The sequence below is a fragment of the Rhamphochromis longiceps genome, linkage group LG12, assembly GCF_057381845.1.
Source record: "Rhamphochromis longiceps isolate RC_006_pf linkage group LG12, R_longiceps_female_GT1.1, whole genome shotgun sequence".
NCBI lineage: Eukaryota > Metazoa > Chordata > Actinopteri > Cichliformes > Cichlidae > Rhamphochromis > Rhamphochromis longiceps.
Window position 1 is genome coordinate 3,114,162 of NC_140568.1, and position 22,541 is coordinate 3,136,702.

Below are 22,541 nucleotides of genomic sequence, written 5' to 3' on the forward strand. Positions count from 1 at the left end.
ATCACTTTACGAATGTGCTTTCCATTTGTGTATGTGTTTTCATGCAAAGCCCATAAATGTCGGGGGAGGGGGGGGGATACTGCTTCCATGCGTTGCTGTTAAGTTGTACCAATGACTTGTTTGAAGTGTTGCTGCCTAGGTTATGAAGTATGTATTGCAACCTGAGCTCCATGACTTTGGTGATATTTGTTATGCAAAATAAAAATGTCTTGACTAATAGCTACAAGAGCTTTTGTTTATTCAGTGATTGAAGGATCAAAACTAAAAAGGGGGAAGTGAGCTGAGGTGGTAATTTATTGGTTAAGCTTTTACTGTTTGGAATAACAGAAAACACAGTATTAGTTTGAAAATTAAACTTTAGGTCAAAGCTAACAAAGGTTCATGCAAAAAGACACTACAGTTATCGCTCACTGTGAAAACTGGGATTTAACTTGTGTTACTTTTTGGCTTTACAAATATGTAAATGACAATGTTAATTCTTCAGAGTACTGTGTGGATACATTTATAGAGGAGGAAGCCCAATTTGCCAATCAAACTGCACAGAGACCCATTTCTCCAGCTATAAAACTGAGTCTTCGCTGTAGTCCACTCTCTCCAGCAGCAGAATCATCTCAACATGCATGGTTTGAGGGAACAGATCCACGGCTATGGATCGCACTGGACGGAATGGGGCTCCATGAACTCTGTTTGATGGAGCTCTGCACAGACTGAAGGAAAAAACAATTCCACAGTTGGAGTCACATTTTAATTTTTTTTATTTTGGCTTATTTTCTACTACAAAATTCACTTACTCAATGAAGTTGGTCATTGCTGCCTTGGCATTACATGATACATAAACCAGCCTCTTTAAATGCTCTGCTCTCCTGATTGCGAGTATCACCTTTGAGTCTAAGGAAACAAAGAAAAAATAATCATCTCTTACTACAACCATCTTAACCTGAGTAGATCTTTTGATCATAACGTGCACTCACGTAGGCCTGCTCGTGGTGGATCTACGATAGCAGTCGCACTGGATGAAACGACAGCATTGAGGATGTTGGGGAACACATCCTCAGCTTTTCCACAGTGAAACTCAACATTACTGAGACCTTAAAAACACAAAAAATAAGAGAGGGATGCAGCATGCATACAATTACTAAAGTTAATCACATCAATACCACAACTTATGCGCTTTACCCAAACTAAATGCTACAAAAAGATAAAAGTGATGATGTTCGTGGTGCCTACCATTCAGCTTTGCATTAACTTTGGCGTCCTCCACTGCTTCCTGGCACATCTCAATCCCTATCACCTTTTTCACCCTCTAGATATAAAAGTGGGTGGCAAAAAAAGGCAACATGAAACCGAGTCAGTGTGCATTTGTCCTGCTTCATGACTAATGAGAAAATGCACACAACACCTATACATTGACAAAAACAAAAACAAAACATTACCTTAGCCAAAGAGATGCCAATGGTTCCTGTCCCGCAGCACACATCCAGTACTATGCTGTCCTGATCCAGCTGGGCCAATTCCCCCACAGCAGAGTACAGCACCTCTGCAGCTCCTGTATTCACCTAGCACACAGAAACAGATTGTTAATGGAGGCTGAGCACCTGATGTTAAAGCTGGCAAACACAACTGGGACCATCGTCTACCATACCCGAGTGTCCTAGCCACAGATTAATAACAAAACAAACAAACATAAGATGAATGTATTAAATTCACAGTCACTCCAGCCTTGTGGGATATTTTTGAGTTAAGCCCTGTATTTGGAGAGGTTTCCACATTTTAGGAATGCCTGCAAAAAAAAGGTAAAGCATGGTGAAGTACAGTGATCTACTTCTGTTTGTTAGGCTCTGTGATGAGCCTTAGAAGAGCCTAGCTAGGGGGTGGGGAACTCCAGGCCACGAGGGCCTGTCTCCTGCAGGTTTTAGATCTCACCCTGGGTCAACACACCTGAATCAAATGATTAGTTCATTACCAGGCCTCTGGAGAACTACAAGACATGTTGTGGAGGTCATTTAGCCACTTGAATCAGCTGTGTTGGATCAAGGACACATCTAAAACCTGCAGGACACTGGCCCTCGAGGCCAAGAGTTGCCCACCCCTGGCCAGAGGAGTACCATTTCACCCCATCTGCAGAAGGATAACATGGTGAGATCAGAACTTCAGAAAAGGATTACCATGCCTGCGATAACATGTGTTCACTCATCCTCACAGAAAGAAATCCTGAAATATTCTAGTTGCAAACCAGACCTCATAACTTCCACAACATGCAGCTTCTGCTCTTCCTCACCTGGAAGAATGAATGCGGAGAAATCCTGAATTTCAAACCAAGCATTTCTTCTTGAATGCAGGTCTCTCCAACCACCAGCTCACAGGGGAGATCCTCTGGGTTTGGAGATTTCCTTAACAGGCAAAAAAAAAATACAAGAAGTTACATAAATAGTCAGAGTATTATTAAGATGACATTCAGTCATTAAATTCATACAGATTATGACTTACTGAGCATGTAGTTTAGTTTTACCTTTGGCCCTCTCTAACAAAGTACAGAGAGGTCACGCCGCTGTCTTTCCCCTCTCCTTCTGTGAAGTACTCCTTCATGGAGTTCTTTAAAGCACCAAGTTCCTCTTCTTCAAGTTTCTAAGAGTCATTAAACAAATGAAGCGAATCAAAAGGGAGACCTTTAACAGCATGGGGCGCTAGTTCAGTTTCAACATTTCATCACCTGTGGGTTGAAGAACACCATGGCCATGGCATGTTTGGTCCTTGTAGTACGTACAGTCAGCTGCTTCCAGTGTCCTTCATATGTCTCTGGGCTGTACACAGAGTATGGAGTTGTTCTGTTTGCAAAAATCACAGCCAGACTGAGCGATTAGTCACTTTTAGACAACTTGCTTTGTTTTTTTCCACTTATTTGTATCATATTTCTCAAATAACATGACATGTACATTATGAATTTGATCTTTTTTTATTTAGGTTCAACTACTTTTTCCAAGCAGCTTTAGTTCCCCAAACTAAACTGTTCCTAGATCCTCACGAGCACACATAATAATACCTGATGAACTTTTGAAACTCGCTGACCATCTTCTTGGCCTCTGGCGGCACGTGGCACGTGTCAGCCGGCCCCACCACAGCACAGGACCCTCCCTTGTATTTCCCCAGGCGGAAACCGATGGTTTTATCCTCGCCATCTGCACCCACCGATATGAGGAACTCGCACTTGTTTCTGTACTCTGTCTGTCACGATCGGAAACCGGGTCAGAAGGATGAATATTAAATTATATACAATATTTAGAGACATGAAAACAGCCGAGAGATCGTGAAACAGAATAAACTTATGTACGTCATTTTCCATCTCTAATTAGTTACTTTTTATTTTGTGCTTTGCCTTTTTTCCATCCTGTTTTTTTTTTTTTTTTTAACTGTTGCATAACCACCTGCCTTTTATGGACAAATAAAAGCAACTATTCAAAGTATACCTGTGTAGGAGACGGTCGGAGGGCTTCCAGAGGACAACACATGTTGTTGTATTTCCCTTTCTGTGCAAACAGCCACGGCACCATGGCTTTGTTGGTGCTGCCGATCTCTCTGAAAGAAAACAAAGGTTTAACTTGTACGGACATGTCAGCAAGTCCCATAAAAAGTACAACATGACCTATAAATAACCCCAAATCTGTATTATATTACACTTACTTGGCCAGCTTCTGCAGAACCACCACCACCTCCTGTTCCTTCCTCTTCAGCTGCTCGTCATAAGAGATGTTCCACAGAGGTGTCACGACGTTGGCGATCTGGACACTGAGCGGCTCCTCATCCTCGTCCCCATCATCTGTTCGTTTGCATGGGGGCGCGCTCTCCCCCTCATTCTCCTTCCTCTTTCTCAAGATGGGGTCTGCCTTGGGTTTGGCCAGCTTGACACTAAGCACCTGGCCCTTCCACTGCATGCCATGCACCATCTTCATGGCCTTGTCGCGCTCCTCCTCGTTCTTGAAGGTGACGAAAGCAAACGTCTGCCTGCCAAACAGCTTGATTTTGTGCGGGTTGAGGCCATGCTTGGCCAAGAACTTCTTCAGGTCATTGAAGCCTATGAACCTGGGCAGATTCCTGATCTCCACTTTGTAGATCTCCGACGTGAACAGGTCCTCTTTGATGTAGCGGTACACGCCGGGGTCAGGAGCCCCCTGGCTTTCTCCTTCAGCCTGAACATCAGGCTTGGCAACATCATTTTTGGAGAGGTCATCAGGCTTCTCCTCCAGGGAGAGCGAGGCTGGAGTGATGGCCGCTGGGCTGCTGCTGATATCTGCCATCACTGTGCTGATTCCTAAAGCACCAAACAATAAGTAGGCCTATCAGGAGCTCGCATTCACGGAGTTAAAACGTGAAAAAAGTCGCATACTCTACTCTCAAGCCTGGTTTAGGGTATTGTGCAACTTTCAAATAACTGCTACAATTAATGTGTCACCGTGACTATGTAAAACAATGCTGTTACTCTACATAACAGTACATGCACTTACTGCTTTTCAGTAATTATGTTTTGGTTATATGGCAAACTGAAAGACTTGATGTTAGCTCGAGCAGGAAGTTACATTCTTTGCAGTTTCAGAGGAACGACGTCGGTATTTTAACGGAACACTTTGTGTAGTGCGCTGTTTTTGACTAGCGGTAACATTCCACGAGAGCTCCTTACCTTCCCGTACCTCTGTATTTACTTTCTGCTCCACTTCTATTGAGCAGGCGACGCCATGTTGATTCAAGCACGTGCAGCTTGAACTATGAACTTTGTTAAAGTGACAGGCATCCCAGCGGCTTTAACTTTGTGTACCTTGGTCACTTTCATAGATAGGAGGGTTAAGAAAAGCTTTGCACATCACTGTCTACACATTGGTTTACGTCCTTAAGGTGTTGTGTTACTGGTGTTACTTCATACTTCATGTTGTGCAGGGAGGGGGATCAGATGTCCCTCTATAAGGGGGACTGCACAGCATTTTTATGCTTTCCCCCCTCTCCCACATCTTGAACCAATGTCCCACATTTTACAGGCTCTGCAGGACATCCACCTTTCTAAACACTGGATTTTCCTTAGTACATATTTAGGTCATGCTTTTATCATGAACAAATATATCATTCTGTGCAATATAGTGGAAAATACCACAAAGCAGATGACAGATATACTGAGAAATAGAGTTATTTTTCAGTTTCACATAAGAGAAAAAATGGTGTGAAGCCACACAGTATATTTGGCTAAAGATTCATAAATTGTCAGCTAGTGCTCCAAAAAGACCTATGGATACATCCTTACTCAAACCTATAGACTGTTACCAGACAGAATCGCAGCTGAAATAACAAGGGAGAGTGAAAGCTTCCCTTTATTCTTATGGTGTTTACCTAGCAAGAGTTGAAAAGTCCGACATGCGGCTTATTGTGATCTGGTCACCCTGTGTGCATGTCTGGTATGGCTACTCAGCAGCCATACATTACAGGGAATGAAAAAATCTTTTCAATTTGTTATTGTTGCAATTGCATTCTCTTAATAAAACCCAGTATCTACAGTGCAGGCTTTCCTACCAGGCACGTGCAGAAGGGGGGGCTAGAGGGGCTTGGGCACCCGCCCCTTTCCTGATGGGTGCCCGAAGTGCCCTTTTGTTGAGGCAACTTTTTTTTTTTTTTTTTTAAATTTCTTTGTGTGTGTGCGTGCGGAGTCCTGTCTGTGCTCCTCAACAATAATATTTAACTATTAATCACAGTTTTGCCAAATAAAAGGATCTGGCTTGCATCAGTCACATGATCACATTTAACCAATGATCGCCCTTGACGGCAGAACGCGCTGGTTAGGAGCTGGGAACGAGCTCACAAAGAGCACGCGCATTTTTTGTAGTCCGGAGCTGTAGGAGAAACACAAGTTAACTCAGAGACACAGACTGATGCGACAAAACCAGTAAGTAGGTGCACAGCGTGCACTGTAGTGTGTAGCACACAGGAGTATTAGCTTATTACGTACACGTTGGTAAGCTGTCTTGTTGCAACTGACGAACTGAAACAAACGAGCGTGCTGTGCGTGCAACAGCGCGACAAACATTACCTGTCCTTTTATTAACTGCACAGGTAGTGCTGGTCATAGCTGCTGGCTACCTGTGTAAGGCTGTCATGGGTCTGTAGCTCTGTCACCGTTTTAGGGAACATATTTAGTTTTAAAGTAAGTTTCCGGGCTTTTCCTGCCTTTCTGGAGGGATTATATTTCACTAAAAACGATCTAATACGCATGTCCACATAATAATTATTATAATTATAATATATTAAAAACACACGCTGTATTTTAAAGAACATACATTAAGAAGCAGATTATATTAGATTTATATTTTAAATAAGACAAAAGTTGGATTTTACAGCAGTAAAATGATTGTATCTCTACAGTTTAAAAATGTAATAAGCTTTGCCCTGCACAGAGTGGATAGTGAAACAAATGGAATCATCATAAATACATTATTTCATATTTATTACTTCCCCCTCCTCATTGCTTTATTATTGTAGCTCTAGTAATGAATAATAATGTAAGGATTCTGGATCAGCACCGTGATGCCCATAGTATATACAGTATTCTGAAGAAGGTCTAAAATGTCACTGTGTGTGCGTGCATGTGTGTGTTTTATTTAGATGGATTTTTAAAAAAAATATTACTCATGATATAACATTGTGCAGACATGCCTGGTAAGGACATGAGGAGGAAACAGCAGGAGCTGTGTGAGGCTACTAAAGGCAGTGCTATAACATTTTTCTGTCATCATTTTATTATAGATTAAGTGCAGGAGTTGTTAGGTGTGGATAATTAGATTATAGTTTATTGCAATAGCAAGTTGTGCCTTGTTCTCAGATGGACAGCAAGTGGAAAGTGATATATGAAAAGATGGGATGGAAGGAAGAAGAGAAGCAAAGAGTGATTCACAGGCAGAGCCTAATTTATTTCTCACAGTTTTTTGTTGCCTTATGGTTCCAAGCGCTGTCACCAATCTTTGCATTTTGTTATTATCTCATGACACTTGTTTAATTAATCAGCTACCATCTCTCCTGTGGACTTTTTAATGTCTACAGTCTCAGATCAACACAGCCCTGCCCTCCAGCACTATCCACAGCAACCCCTCAACAGCAACATTGTACCCATCAGGTAAAACATCGGCTACGTTTGCTTTGCCTTGTTGCCCATATTAGATTCTTGATGAATGTGTGTTGTTGTTATTCAGCCTGGTTCAATGTGCCCCTTTTTAGCTTTGAGCACCCGCCCCTTTAAACCTCTCTGCACGGCCCTGATCCACAATAACATTGTACTACAATCTTCTGTTTTTAACAAAAAATTAAATGTTTTGCAAAACAAATATAAAGGAAATCATAGCAAAAAATTAATAATATACAAACAGTAGCAATGGCGTCTTTGAACAAATAATGAAATGACAAGTTACCCCTAAGTAGGACTCTGTGACCAGACTTGTCCAAGCATAAGTGGTAAGGGAGATTTTGGATGTGGCTTTTTTTAGTTCATTCCTTAGTCTCTGCACTGAAGTTTCATACTTTCTCTCCATCATGCTTGTAAAATGACGCTTAGACAGCAGAGTGTAACCTGGTTGGAAGGTGGTCAGCATTTCTTTGAATCCCTCACCCACAGCAAGTGGTCTCTTGTCTTTTAAAATCATAGCTAAGACGCTCTCAGTAAGTACAGCCACCTCCTGGGGGGTGCATGGTGTACTTCTTCTCTGACAGTAGTCCTCCAGACTTTTCTGTTTATTCCTGAAATCATAAACCACACACAGCACACAGATGAATTCGAATAATTACTAAATAATTATATGGAAAGCATAATATCAAAATAATTTGATAAGGATCTGGTTGAGATAGATAGATAGATAGATAGATAGATAGATAGATAGATACACACATACTGTTATGCCATGTGCTTTCATAGCATAACAGTAAGAGGTTAATAATAATCCCCAATGTTGAACTTATGATATGCAGTAATCATGATGGCTGGAAAAAACAACGTTTAAACAGCAATAGCTGATGGCACCTTTACTGGTGCACTGCTTTCTAGTCATTAGATGGCATAACTTTGATCTATAAGATCAAGCTGGAGAAGCATTATGTGTAAAAACAGCGTTCAAATAGGATGAAACACATTAAATTTGACAAATCAAGAGTTCATTGTCATTTTGCTTTTGCAAGCACTTTAACAATGTTGTAATAGTGTCCACGACGGCTACGTTTAGCAGGTGGTGCATTATCCTTGTTAACATTTCTCCTGCGGCCAATTCGCTGTCTCACATTTTTGTCTTTCGCCGATTCTGATAATCAGCCTGCGTGCATTCCGACTCATTTCGCCAGCATGGGCCACAAACCAAAAAAACAATAACAACTAGAAAAATTTGCATTTCCTGCGAAAATGCAGTGTGGATGCTTTAAGCTGAAGCTGCATGCAAAAACTAGCTGAAAAAGCTGAAAAGTTGTAAAAACTTTGCAGAAGCAAAGGAACTATGCTAAAATGGAATAACTTAGCAGAACTGCAATATCTCAGAGGAAACATAATACTTGGCAGAAATACAATAGCATAGCAGAACGTAGCAGAAATATTGTAACTTACCAGAAACATGATAACTTCTCAAAAATACAAGACTTTAGGAGAAATAGTATAAGATAACAGAAAGAATATATTTAGCCAGAAATACTTAAACATTATGGAAACACTATGATTTAGAAAAATAGTACAACATAGCAGAAATATTGTGATTTACCAGAGACACTGTGATGAACTATGAATATTGTAATTTTAAATTAAGACTATGTTTTAGCACAAATACTATAAAATGGCAGAAATACTATAATTTAGCATAAATACTATATTAAGCACAAATCCTTTAAAAAGCATAAATACTATATTAAGCAATATAAATATCCTATAAAAATCCTATAAAAAGCAAAAATACTGTACTATGATTTGGTAGAAAAACTACAATTTAACAGAATTACTATATTTGGCACAAATCTTATAAAATAGCAGAAATAGTGTGATTTTAGCACAATAGTAATAACTTAAACAGAAAAATTGGAAAAGCAAAATGGACAGCTGAAAAAATGCTGAACATGCTGAGGGTCCCTCAAATATACTTGTTAAATGAAAAAAAATATATATATAACAGCCACACAATCACAAATATGGACACATATGGAAACACATGCACAGAGAGACACACACACAGGATCCAATTCAGTCAACCAGTCTAAATATATTGAATTGGAATCTTACAATGAGATCATCCCATAAAAAGGCGCTCTCTCTCTCTCACACACACACAGACACACACACACAAATAAGTGTAAGTAAGTGTTGTCTATTTAAAATAAAAATGTGAATTTTTAGAGATATATGACATGGATGACTGGTTGGCTTACAAGCCGTGAAGGCCTCAATATGCAAATTTGAATGCCTCAGCCCTCAGATATGATTGGCTGGCTGTGAAGCCGTGCAGGCCCTGATTTGTAAATTTGAATGTCTCAATCCTCACAGAGGATTGGCTGCCAGGGGACCTGGCAGTAATATATGGAAATAGTATGATTAAGCATAAATACTACATTTAGTAGAAATACTATGTTTTAGCACAAATACTATAAAAAGCAAAAATACTGTACTATGATTTGGTAGAAAAACTATAATTAATCAGAAATACTATATTCGGCAGAAATACTATATTTAGCACAAATCTTATAAAATAGCAGAAATAGTGTGATTTAGCACAATAGTAATAAGTTAAACAGAAAAATTGGAAAAGCAAAATGGACAGCTGAAAAAATGCTGAACATGCTGAGGGTCCCTCAAATATACTTGTTAAATGACAAAAATCTGCAAAAAAATATATAACAGCCACACAATCACAAATATGGACACATATGGAAACACATGCACAGAGAGACACACACACAGGATCCAATTCAGTCAACCAGTCTAAATATATTGAATTTGAATCTTACAATGAGATCATCACATTAAAAGGCTCTCTCTCTCTCTCTCTCTCTCTGTCTGACACACACACACACACACACACACACACACACACACACACACACACACACACACACACACACACACACAGCAGCAGCAAGTGAACTGGGGCTGTCAACAGCATGTTTGTTCACACCGAACGCGATGGACGCGAATAGAGCGTCAGGTTTACATGTAAAGTCAATGGAAAGGCGCAATGACGCGCGATTGCGGGTCCCGCGAAAATTCGGAAGGAGATTTGCGTCGCCAAAACGCGTGAAACGAGCGTCAGTGTAGCGCATCTGGCGCGTTTGACGCGCGAATAAAACCACGCGCGTGAGTTTTTGTGTTGCATTTTGTGCATACGCGCGTTTCGCGTCTACTGCTCGAGTTGGAAAATCGGAACTCCAGCATCAAATCGCGCCGCGACAACCAATCAGGAGCCTGGTGACGTGGCTCTGACCTAGGTCAAAGGGGCAGATCCAGCCAAAGCCATTCATTCTTCATTCAGTATGGAGGAAAAGCTAATCAGTGCTGTGGCTAATTACCCCGAGCTGTATGATGCCAGCTACTATTTCTACCAAGACAGGAATAAAAAGGACCTAGCTTGGAGGCACATAAGTGAGGAGATCGGGCAACCTGGTAAGTCCATTCCTTCTTCTTTTTAATTTTCAGACTGACCCGATGAAGCCGCACAAAAGCTAGCAAGCCCACCTACTGTCCCGCGATTTTCCCACTGTTGTACAAATACCTTTCGGCTAACCAGATAATGCGTTTATTCAGAGGACATCTGCAGGAGAAAGTGGAAGAGCCTCAGGGACACCTATAATAAGGAGAAGAGGACAGAGAAGGAGAAGAGGAGTGGGTCTGCAGCAGGATCGGGGAGGAGATGGAAGTTCTTCGCGGTCATAGGGTTTCTGGACCCCTTCCTCACCCCGCGGGAGACTAGCGGAAATATGGTGCGGACCGTGGGGAACTTCTCCCCCGAGGACCAGGGACAGCCCGAAGAGGCAGCAGGGGAGTGTCAGTCAGAAGGTGTATGTTTACAATGAATTAATGTAGGCAGTTAATTTATGCGTGTTGTCATACAGGAATATATTTTGTTTATTAATAAACAGTATACAGTAGTCCCACTGTTCATCCGTCACCGCCTCGCCTTTTCGCTGATTTTTTTTTATTGCACCGTACAGCTTTCAACAATGCGCATTGCATTCTGCAGCCCAAATGACAAATCTCCTCCATGTCGTGTCTCCTGCGCTTGCCAAACTTATCATGTTTGGTTTTGATAACCATCATGTCCAATAGAAAAAACAGCACTTAACTATGACCCTCATTCGGAAATAGACACCTGCACCGGGAGCGAAAAAGGCGCACAAAAGTGGCGCCGCAGACGGAGAAAAAGCGCGGCATAATACTTTTACGTTTTAAAATCGACAAAGGTTTGCACTTTGAGAATCAACTTGTGAGAACTGTGACCAGTGTTGGTCAAGTTACTTGAAAAAAGTAATCAGTAACTAATTACTGATTACTTCCCCCAAAAAGTAATCCCGTTACTTTACTGATTACTTATTTTCAAAAGTAATTAATTACTTAGTTACTTAGTTACTTTTTAAAAACACGATTTACAACCTGAAGAGGTGATAAAGCGATAGATCTTTCAGCCCAATTCTACTTTTTCTGCATAATCCATCATACAAAATGTAATCAAATGGAAAAGTCTCTTTTTTTAACTTGTTTTATCAGTTTTAATCTTTTAACTTTATGCATCAAGCAAAACTTTAATTATATGCAACATTCTCTGAGTTGAATAAATTAGTTTAACATTTAAACCTATTTTCTGCACATTCCAGCACATAAAATAAAATATTTTGTGTGTTTACACTCACTCTTTCAAATAGATGCAAGTAAAACACAGCAGAAAATAAATAAAGTCAAAGACTCAGCGGTCCTGTTGCTCTATTTTCACCTGTAAAGCAGGACTGCGGTAGGCGGAGGTTTACCCTGGTGCAGGTGTACAGCGGTCAGTGGAAGGATACGGCAGTTTCTCTGTGAGTTTCCCATCACGTCGTAGCTACTCGGTGCTTGCTTGGAAGTTTAGGGTTTTTTTCGCTGTAAAAAGAAGTTTTCTTCCCACGCACAGCGGACACTAATGTTTTTGTCACTTTTTATGGAATCAAACTCAAAGTAAGGTCAGTACTTCCACGCTGCACGCTCATACTCTCTCCCACAATCGATATGTGATCCATTGTTGATCTGCACACAGCTGTTGTCACTAACGGCGCACTCGCTTACGTCACTGTCGTGAGACATTCTCGCAAAAAATCACGGTTTTAGTAACGCAGTAACGCAGCGTTCCTACGGGAAAATAACGGTAATCTAATTACCGTTTTTGCAATAGTAATCCCTTACTTTACTCGTTACTCGAAAAAAGTAATCAGATTACAGTAACGCGTTACTGCCCATCTCTGACTGTGACTACTGTTCATGTGCTGCAATAAATGAGAGACCACTGTATATAATAATAAGTATATAATATTCTCTATGACTATTGTCTTCAGCCTGTTAACATTTAATATTCTCCTGATAGAGTCAAGTAATCATGCAGCAGAGTCCTCCCCTGTTGCTTCTCCTGGCTCCCCAGTCCCTGGTCCCTCAGCTCCTGCTGCTGCACCCACAGGTATGAACATCAAGCACTGATAGCTTGTTACTTGCTTGAATCCCCTTGTGATCACCTTTACTAAATATCTACAACCAATCTGTTCATATCCTGTTTTTTTTTTCAATTTTGAAAATGAAAATCTAGTAGCAGCCTTCTCATTACTTTGTGGTGGAGCTGGCTATCCTGGAGTCCCTAAAGAGGCCACGCCCGTCTCCAACAGAGCATTTCCTCCTCAGCCTTGTTCCTGCTCTGGAGAGCATGCCGCCTCAGACACGAGAATTCGTGAAATTTCAAATTTATAAATTAGTTTTTGAAAACAGCACAGCTGTGTTAAATTTGGAAACATTGGACCCTAATGATCAGTAGTTTTCTGATGAGGCAGCAGCTCTCCAGGGCAGAAACAATGTTCTTATTCTTCTCCTCCTTCTCCCTGAGGCTCTTCCACTCCAAGCTGGGTCCTTTTTATTCCTGTCTCTCTGTAAATAGTTAAATTTCATATATTTATGTTTTTGTTACTGAATTTATATATTTTATCAAATAAACATTTATAATGACAAATGTCTCTGTTCTACTACACAGCAAATATTGGCACCCGACTTGACACATGTAGAATTTATTTCATATTATACTAATGACAAATATACTAATACAGTGGGATGCAAAAGTTTGGGCAACCTTGTTAATAGACATTATTTTCCTGTATAAATCGTTGGTTGTTACAATAAAAAATGTCAGTTAAATATCATACAGGAGACACACACAGTGATATTTGAGAAGTGAAAAGAAGTTTACTGGATTTACAGAAAGTGTGCAATAATTGTTTAAACAAAATCAAGCAGGTGCATAAATTTGGGCACCAGAAAAAAGAAATGAAATAAATATTTAGTGTATATCAATGTGTGTGTCTCCTATATGATATATGGGGTGCCTTTGTCTGGACGTGCTTCTCATCCAGAGCTGCACAGCACAGAGGAAAGTTCCAGCGCTCCTGGAATCCCTCTGTGATGGACCGCCAGTCTCCAGGTGAAGGCACAGCCATGAAGTCGTCCACTAGACAGTCCCAGATGGACATCGCTGCCTGGGGGGTGATCTGGCTCACCGTGGACACACCGACTCTGTAACTGAACGCGATGGTCCTGAAGGAGTCCCCGGTGACAAGGAACCTGGACAAAATTGTTCAAAATTAGTATTATGTGTACTGCAGTTACAAAATACATTATTCAAATTCCAAAATACTTTTGTGATGTCAGATTTAAATCACAAAACTTAAATCTTACATAAAACATTTTGTAATTATAAGGATAATTACAAAATGTATATTAGATCATATCTAAAACAGTTGTGTTTTGTTTTAACTTTAACATATCATAATTTGATTGGTAGCAACTTTTGCCACTACAGTGAGCCAATCACTCATAATCCCTAAACATGTCAATCAGGTAGGAATGAAGTAAGACATTAATAGAAATAAAGAGTTGTATGTTGACATGTAGCCCTTTCCTTGCTTAAATCATTAATATTTTTGAAAAATTAATCTGTGATAAGACATAGCTTATCAAGATAGAACCATGTAACTAAAGATGAACCAAACTGTTCAGTTTTATCTAACTCTGTTTTAATAAAGGCTGGTGACCCCTGCTATAGAGTCTGACAGTTGCAGGGATTATATACAAATATTCAACTATCCCAGAATTAAACCAGGTCTAAATTAGAGATGGCACGATACCACTTTTTTATGTCCGATACCGATATCATAAATTTGGATATCTGCCGATACCGATATGAATCCGATATAGTGTTTTTTAATCAACAAAACTGTTTTTTAAAATATCTTGCTGCATTTTGCAAGTCTGCAAGTTCATACTCAAGTTTAAAACAACAACTACACTAAAGCTATTCTGTTATACCTGTATACAAAAAAAATATTTCATAGTTCAGCAATACTGATCAATCTAATAAACTTAGACCTACACCATCCTCCCTATTCTGGTATTTTAAAGAGTACTTAGCGTAAATATTAAGCAACCTAACTAATAGGGTTCCAACTCCCAGCAACAACAAAAATAAATAAATAAAAAATAGGGAACCACCCCTCACGCTCCACCTCATGATGCTTAATCAACGTAATCAACCTTAATTTGATGAAGTGTGAAAAAAATGCACAGAAATCAATTATTTTTCAAGAAATATTAAATAGATTCAACATCTTTCTTCAACAAAATTGCAGACTGCACAGATGGTACCTTCCCAAAGGAAAATGTACTATAGCTTACTAGGGTATATATATTAGACTTAATAGTCACTATATACAGTAATTGACTTCTATTCATTTTACATCAAATTAAAACTTTGGGTGTCAGATAATTATTTATTAAAAGCTAGACATTTTAAATGAGAATAAGAAAGAAAAGTATGTCTTTGTGCCCCCTTTTCCCAGTTAATGCCCTATCGGCCCCCCTGGCTAAACTTTGCTAGATCCGCCCCTGCACAGTTACCAGCCGTCAGCTACGTAGAAAAAGATCCTGGTGTAGAAAGTAATATTAAATAAATTGTAACAACAGCTTATCAAGCTTAAACGTGCTGCTGTTGTTCAGCCGCTGGTTTGCTCTTTCTGGCGCAAAGTGGACCAAAAACAAACAAGAGAGACTCACAACAGAAAAGCCGATCAGCTGATCATTAGCAGTTTCACGATTGAAGTAGCAGCCGGAGAGCGAGAGGCAGTCGCTCGTTAAGCTTAACGTGGGAATGCTTTACAAACATTCAGAGATGGACTTACACACTTGCTTTACTTCTCTCGGGATAACTTTGTCGGAGATGAAATGCCGGGTTGCTAGCGAAGCTCCAAATGCTATCCAGACCACCGACAGGTCCCGCATGCCACAGCTGCTCTATCACGTGATGCATACTGCTCCGACGTTCTGAGGCGAGTTACGGCGTGTTGCAAGTTTTGTGAGGTGCTTTCGTGATATTTAATGGATCGGATTACATTTTTTATTTTTCTCCGATATCCGATCCAGTAATTTAGGTCAGTATCGGACCGATACCGATACGTAATATCGGATCGGTCCATCTCTAGTCTAAATATAAAGGAGTGAGTATCACTACAAAGGTTAACTCAGTGGTCCTAATGCTACAGTTTGATATCAGCAAACACCGAGCGCATACATTGATGTGACACCACAGCCATGCTATCATTGCAAACACTGATAACAGCATAAATCGAATTAAATCGGGACTTGATGAGAGCTTCTGAGTATCACTAGAAATATTATAAACAGTCTCCATACCACAGTTTGCTATCAGTAAACACCGACAGCATTCACTGTTAGCATAGCACATCCATGTTAGCAGTGTATAAATGGATGGTTTAGCATATATTAGCACAGGTATCAATAAAGGACTACCGTATTAAATACTTTTACTAACCTCAGGCAGACGGACAGGCGCTCTGCAGGTGGGATTGAGCACCTGTAGTTGGTGTCTAGGCGGGCGATGCTGGGACCGACGAGGGAAAGCAGGTCCTCAAACTGGCCGACGGTGATAGCGCTGGAATCGGCCGTCATCCAGGCGCAGCTCCTGGAGCAAATGGTGAAACTCACCAAACTGCTCACGCCTCTGGAGGACCTGATGGACCCAGGTACGGCGAGGACGTCTTTTACGCCGCTGCTCTGCTCTCCACAGTACATAGAGAAGGGAGACTCTCTCTTCAAGCGCTAGCTCGACAGCTGCCATCTTGCAAAGATACCGGTCTGGCACAACTTCCTCCCACATTTCCGGTTCACGCGCGTCAAAACGTTGAGACGCGAATGTGCACGTGTCAAATTAGGGGCGTTTGGGGCGTTTTGTTCGCGTCCATCGCGTTCGGTGTGAACACACCGTTAGTCAGTCAAACAGCTGTGAGCTGCTGAATTTGAATCCACCAATCAGAGAGGCTGTGTACTTTTTCCCGCCAAAACAGGTGCACGCAGCACAGAGAGACACAGGATTTTTGCAGTCTATTTCTCATAATGACGACTCCCCTCAAACAAATGACCATAATTTCCTAACCGTAGGGGCTAGAACGGTCATTCTTAAACCGTTTTGTTCAGAAGAGATGGGGGAATCTTAAAGTGTTGACAATTTATCATTAAAATATGAATTATTAAAGATACTTGACTTCTAATGCACCATAACTGAGTAGAGCAAAGCAAAAACTGCCTTGACTTGCCCTCAAACAACGCTTTGTAACTCTAAATCTATTTGGAGTATTAATATCATTCTTTCACCGTAAGAGACAGCAGGCTTTGGTGAACAATCATGGAAATTTTCAGGTCTCTGTGGAAATCCATTAAAAAGATATGACGAGAGAAAAAAGTGGTTCATTTCCAGAGTTTGAAATCTGAAGAAATCTGAGCGAAGGACGAATTTCCTACCCTCAAACAAGTCTAACTCATTTCAGAACGGTAATAGGTGAGAAAATAATTCTTGAATTGTGAGCGTCAGGAGTATCTGAAGATATACTGGGACAAGCCTTATGTCTTAACTTTGCTTCGTTAAGGAGATATGACGATTCGAATATGCCTCTCATTACAGAAATCAAGCGGTGATTTTGAACAAGCTCTCCATTGACTTTCTATGGAGAGTTTTGCGACTTTGTGTTGGTCTGAGGAGATTTGACAAAGTTCTATAAATCCCACAACAATGATAGTGACATTTTCGGAAAGCCAGCAAAAATACCTATGTTTTGATGTATAATTTGTGGAAGTTGAGTGGAAGCTGATTTATACCTGAATAGCCCAATAATTTGAGAACATTTTAAAGTTTGAATGGTTGTTCTACGTGAAAAGTAGTTAAGTTTCAGAAACAAGCAAATTTTAGCAGAATTGCAGAAGTTTCCCATTCATTTCAATGGGACAAATTAAGCTTAATATTTTAAAAAGTATAATAGTGAAAAATACCAAAAGACATAGCAGGAATTAGCAGAAATAGCAGAATAGTTTAAAATTTGAACGGTGAAAATCGGCTGAAAATTGTGGAAGTAGTTAAGTGCCAAAAAGTGTACGGAAGTCCCAAGAGGAACTCAATAGTGTACAACTAAACAGCAGCTGCTATATGTTACTGCTCAGCAGCTTAAATGAGTTTTGCATTTACGGAGGTTGGGTGTTTATCTCTGTGTCTATAAGTGAGTGTACGTCTACGTGGGGGGGTCTGGATGAATTAACGGGTAAAAACTAGCGTTAGTAAAAAAGTTGAAAACTTACGGTGGTTTGTCCTTTGCAGAAGCTGTACCTGGATGCAGTCGTTTGAGGTGCTGGTGCATAGCCGTCATGCTTTTATGATAGGCCGTTTCCACCTCACAAAGCCGGCAAACGACTGAATCACTTCCTTTTCTGTTAAAATATCCCCATACTGTAGAACTGCGTGTTCGGGTGGAGTGGTTTAAGTTGACTGCAACTGCCTCACTCATGATTCCGCTACTCGCTGCCGCCATGTCTTTTTTTGAAAGTGACGACGCATCGACGCAGATTTTTTTACGTCGACGTACGATTACGTCGACGTACGATTACGTCGACGCGTTGTCCCAGCCCTAATGGCAGTACTGCACTTTAAAGAGGTTACGTGGACTCTGCTGACTCCATTGTTAATTCTTTTTTTTCCAACAATATCTTTATTATTTTTTACATTTTAATGACTTACAAACAGTCCAACATTCTAAATACTACATGAACATACACTCCTCTCAGACAGCAAAAAGAAAACAAAAAAGTCATCAGATTTATCACCCTGTTAAAGGCCTAAATTTATCATTATCCCAAATCAAATGTCATTGCCCTCAGTCCTCGTCCTCCTCAGATAATACAAATCCTTCTACAAAATTCACAAATGGTCTCCACACCTTCTCAAAAACATCCAATTTCCTTTTCAGTATACATGTTATCCGCTCCAATGGCAAAGCCACCATCATTTGTTTTATCCACTGTGTGATACTTGGTTCCCTTGTTCTTTTCCATTTTAGTGCGATTAATCTTTTTGCTTGTAACAAACCCATATCAATAAACATTCTGTCACTTTTTGTGTATCTCATGTTTTCTGGGTACAATCCCAGAATAAGGAAGCCAGGATCCAAAACAACCTCTTTGGATAATATTTGTTTCATAGTTTGTGTTACTGCAACCCAAAAAGAGCCTATCTTCCTGCAATCCCAAATACAATGCCAAAAGTTACCTTTATCTTCATTACATTTATTACAAGTGTCTGGAATATTAGAGTTGTACTTATTCAATTTTTCCGGAGTAACATATATTCGCATTAACCATTTGTATTGCAACAACCTTAGTCTAGAATTAATAGTTTGTTTATGAGCTTTTGCACAAACCAATGCCCATTGTTCCACGGATACGTCTTTCTTTAAATCATTTTTCCAGGCGTTCAACCTTCCCAAAGAATTGTCAGATGTTTTGGACCTAATCAATTTATATATTTCTGATATTGCCCCTTTTTTTGAACTGCTTTTGCTTATTATGTCTTCCAATTCTGATTTTGGTGGTTTGGTGGAGGTATTATTTTGATTCGCTCTAATGTAAATTCTAATTTGGAGATATTTGAAAAATTGCTTTCTATCTATATTATATTTATGTCTAAGCATATCAAAGGACATCATATCTTGAGAATCTGTTACATACAAATCTTGGATTTTTTGGAGTCCTTTAATTGACCATTGTCTAAAAACTTCATCCTCTCTTCCAGGTCTGAAATCCTGGTTTCCCCACATTGGTGTAAACTGTGACAATTAGAGCTGGGCGATAGAACGATAACGATATGTATCGCGATATAACTTTTTCTCGATAGAAAAATTAAACTACTGCGATAGACCTCGCCGCTCTCGTCCTCTAAAAAAAAAAAAAAAAAAAAAAAAAAAAGAACAGCCAATCCAAATTAAGTAGCGCAGAGCCGAACCAATCACAGCCGCAGCGTCACGTCACGTGACTTGTTACGTACAGCACAAGTGCCAAGCCGCACATGTGTATTTGTTTGGGAAGCAGCCAGCCGCCGTGCCGCCCGGGTAACGGAGGAAATGAGTGTGCCAACTAGAAAAATCAACCGAGCGTGACCGAAGGTTACCGAAGAGAAAACAGATGATGGTTCCAATGCCGGAGAGATTGTCGAACGGAAGAGCCATAGAAGTTCCGTAGTGTGAAGGTATTTCGGCTATTTCAAGCCTGACAAAAAACAGAGTAGCGCGCACTGTAAATTGTGCCGAAAGCAAGTCTGGAAATACAATAAACTGGTGCATGCTCAGGCTACGTCCACACGTACCCGGGTATTTTTGAAAACGCAGATTTTTCTATGCGTTTGCACCTTTCGTCCACACGTAAACGGCGTTTTTGGTCACTGAAAACAAAGATTTTTGAAAACTCCGTTTTTGCATTTACGTGTGGACTAGAAAAACGGAGAAAACGCAGCGTCAAATGTGTGCGCATTTTTTTGACGTCACACTGTGCGCCACGTTATTGTTTCGGTGAAATGAATTTCTACAATACTGTTACTGTTAATTCTACTCTCTGCAGTGTTTAAATGCTTACATATACACACCGTTACTATCCCTCCACACATACGACTCGGTTCTGCTTCTATGACCCAGCTTTGTTTACTTTTTCCCACCGAGGCTTCTAGACTTCTGATTGGCCAACATTTCTACACGGTTTGGAATCTAGCGCCACCTGCTGCTTTGGCATGTTCATAGCAGCGTTTTCCTTCATTTCTGCCTTTATGTGTGGACGGGATTATTTTTTTAAAACGAAAACGGAAAATCTCCGTTTTCAAAAATACCCGTGTACGTGTGGACGTAGCCTCAGTCTCTGACTGGAAGCGCTAATTCGTCATTCGGCTTTTGTCAGACTAAAGTAACTGTTAAAACTGTTTGAAAAGCTAAGCTATACAACAAGGACAGATTGAGAATTTCCTTTTAGTTCTCAGTAGAGCTGGGCGATATGAGATTTTTTCATATCACGATATGTTTTTTTCATTTCAGGCGATAACGATATCTATCACGATATAAGCCAAATAACTATATTTGTAAGATTTAAATGTGCCGTTGCTCACAAGTAAAATGTGAAATAATCAGCAGCTTGTTTTTATTTAAATATTTATTTCCCATAATAAATTCAACAGGGTAGATGTACTTAAGGAACATGAGACTTTTTCAGATAAATAAAGGCAAATATTGCAAACTACACAAAAGGCAGCCACTAAAGCGTTTAAGTTTCAAAATAGAACAAACGAAACAGACTAAATTGTCAATTCCACTTAGAAACAAAATATTAATTCTAAAAATAAATCTTAGTTTGTTTTACAGAAGAACAGACAAAACTGACTAACTTTTGTCAATATCAAATAAACTGAGAACTAAAAGGAAATTCTCAATCTCTCCTTGTTGTATAGCTGAGCTTTTCAAACAGTTTTAACAGTTACTTTAGTCTGACAAAAGCCGAATGACGAATTAGCGCTTCCAGTCAGACACTGAGGCTACGTCCACACGTACACGGGTATTTTTGAAAACGGAGATTTTCCGTTTTCGTTTTAAAAAATAATCCCGTCCACACATAAAGGCAGAAATGAAGGAAAACGCTGCTATGAACATGCCAAAGCAGCAGGTGGCGCTAGATTCCTAACCGTGTAGAAATGTTGGCCAATCAGAAGTCTAGAAGCCTCGGTGGGAAAAAGTAAACAAAGCTGGGGCATAGAAGCAGAACCGAGTCGTATGTGTGGAGGGACAGTAACTGTGTGTATATGTAAGCATTTAAACACTGCAGAGAGTAGAATTAACAGTATTGTAGAAATTCATTTCACCGAAACAATAACGTGGCGCACAGTGTGACGCATGCACCAGTTTATTGTATTTCCAGACTTGCTTTCGGCACAATTTACAGTGCATGCTACTCTGTTTTTTGTCAGACTTGAAATAGCCGAAATACCTTCACACTACGGAGCTTCTATGGCTCTTCCGTTCGACAATCTCTCCGGCATTGGAACCATCATCTGTTTTCTCTTCGGTCACGCTCGGTTGATTTTTCTAGTCGGCACACTCATTTCCTCCATTACGCGCTGGCTGCTTCCCAAACAAACACACGTGCGGCTTGGCACTTGTGCTGTATGTAACAAGTCACGCGACGTGACGCTGCGGCTGTGATTGGTTCGGCTCTGCGCTACTTAATTTGGATTGGCTGACCTTTTTTTTTTTTTTTTTTTTTTTTTAAGAGGACAAGAGCGGCGAGGTCTATCGCGATAGCTTAATTTCTCTATCGAGTAAAAGTTATATCGCGATACATATCGTTATCGTTCTATCGCCCAGCTCTAGTTCTCAGTTTATTTGATATTGACAAAAGTTAGTCAATTTTGTCTGTTCTTCTGTAAAACAAACTAAGATTTATTTTTAGAATTAATATTTTGTTTCTAAGTGGAATTTAGTCTGTTTCGTTTGTTCTATTTTGAAACTTAAACGCTTTAGCGGCTGCCTTTTGTGTAGTTTGCAATATTTGCCTTTTTTTATCTGAAAAAGTCTCATGTTCCTTAAGTACATCTACCCTGTTGAACTTATTATGGGAAATAAATATTCAAATAAAAACAAGCTGCTGATTATTTCACATTTTACTTGTGAGCAACGGCACATTTAAATCTTACAAATATAGTTATTTGGCTTATATCGTGATAGATATCGTTATCGCCTGAAATGAAAAAAACATATCGTGATATGAAAAAATCTTATATCGCCCAGCTCTAGTGACAATACAACAGGTTCCTTCATATATCTTTTTACATCATACAACACTTTGACCATGTTCTTTACCATTGGATTTTTCGCCTTTTTAATCAAGTTTATTGCTGTGTCTGAGAAAA

The 22,541-nt window shown here is 39.9% G+C and overlaps 2 protein-coding genes across 5 annotated transcripts; both read right to left on the bottom strand.

Annotated features, from left to right (window-relative positions):
- Positions 1-221: 221 nt before the first annotated feature.
- On the bottom strand, positions 222-18,137 carry trmt2a (tRNA methyltransferase 2A). 4 transcript variants are annotated; one of them, XM_085424352.1, is made up of 13 exons: positions 17,906-18,137; positions 7,634-7,761; positions 3,679-4,306; positions 3,465-3,573; positions 3,041-3,222; positions 2,711-2,825; positions 2,510-2,625; positions 2,279-2,390; positions 1,434-1,556; positions 1,228-1,303; positions 972-1,088; positions 792-888; positions 222-707 (listed from the first exon to the last, which is right to left on the bottom strand). In XM_085424352.1, the coding sequence occupies exons 1-13, from the start codon at positions 18,133-18,135 to the stop codon at positions 560-562; spliced, it is 2,181 nt and encodes a 726-aa protein (XP_085280478.1). In that variant the 5' UTR covers positions 18,136-18,137; the 3' UTR covers positions 222-559. The 4 variants fall into 4 exon arrangements, with proteins under 4 accessions (XP_085280478.1, XP_085280480.1, XP_085280479.1 ...); XM_085424354.1 differs by lacking the exons at positions 7,634-7,761; positions 17,906-18,137 and adding an exon at positions 4,683-4,937; XM_085424353.1 differs by lacking the exons at positions 7,634-7,761; positions 17,906-18,137 and adding an exon at positions 4,673-4,936.
- Positions 12,100-17,899, bottom strand: LOC146656587 (uncharacterized). The gene is made up of 2 exons (XM_085424356.1): positions 16,092-17,899; positions 12,100-13,828 (listed from the first exon to the last, which is right to left on the bottom strand). The coding sequence occupies exons 1-2, from the start codon at positions 16,349-16,351 to the stop codon at positions 13,558-13,560; spliced, it is 531 nt and encodes a 176-aa protein (XP_085280482.1). The 5' UTR covers positions 16,352-17,899; the 3' UTR covers positions 12,100-13,557.
- Positions 18,138-22,541: the final 4,404 nt, after the last annotated feature.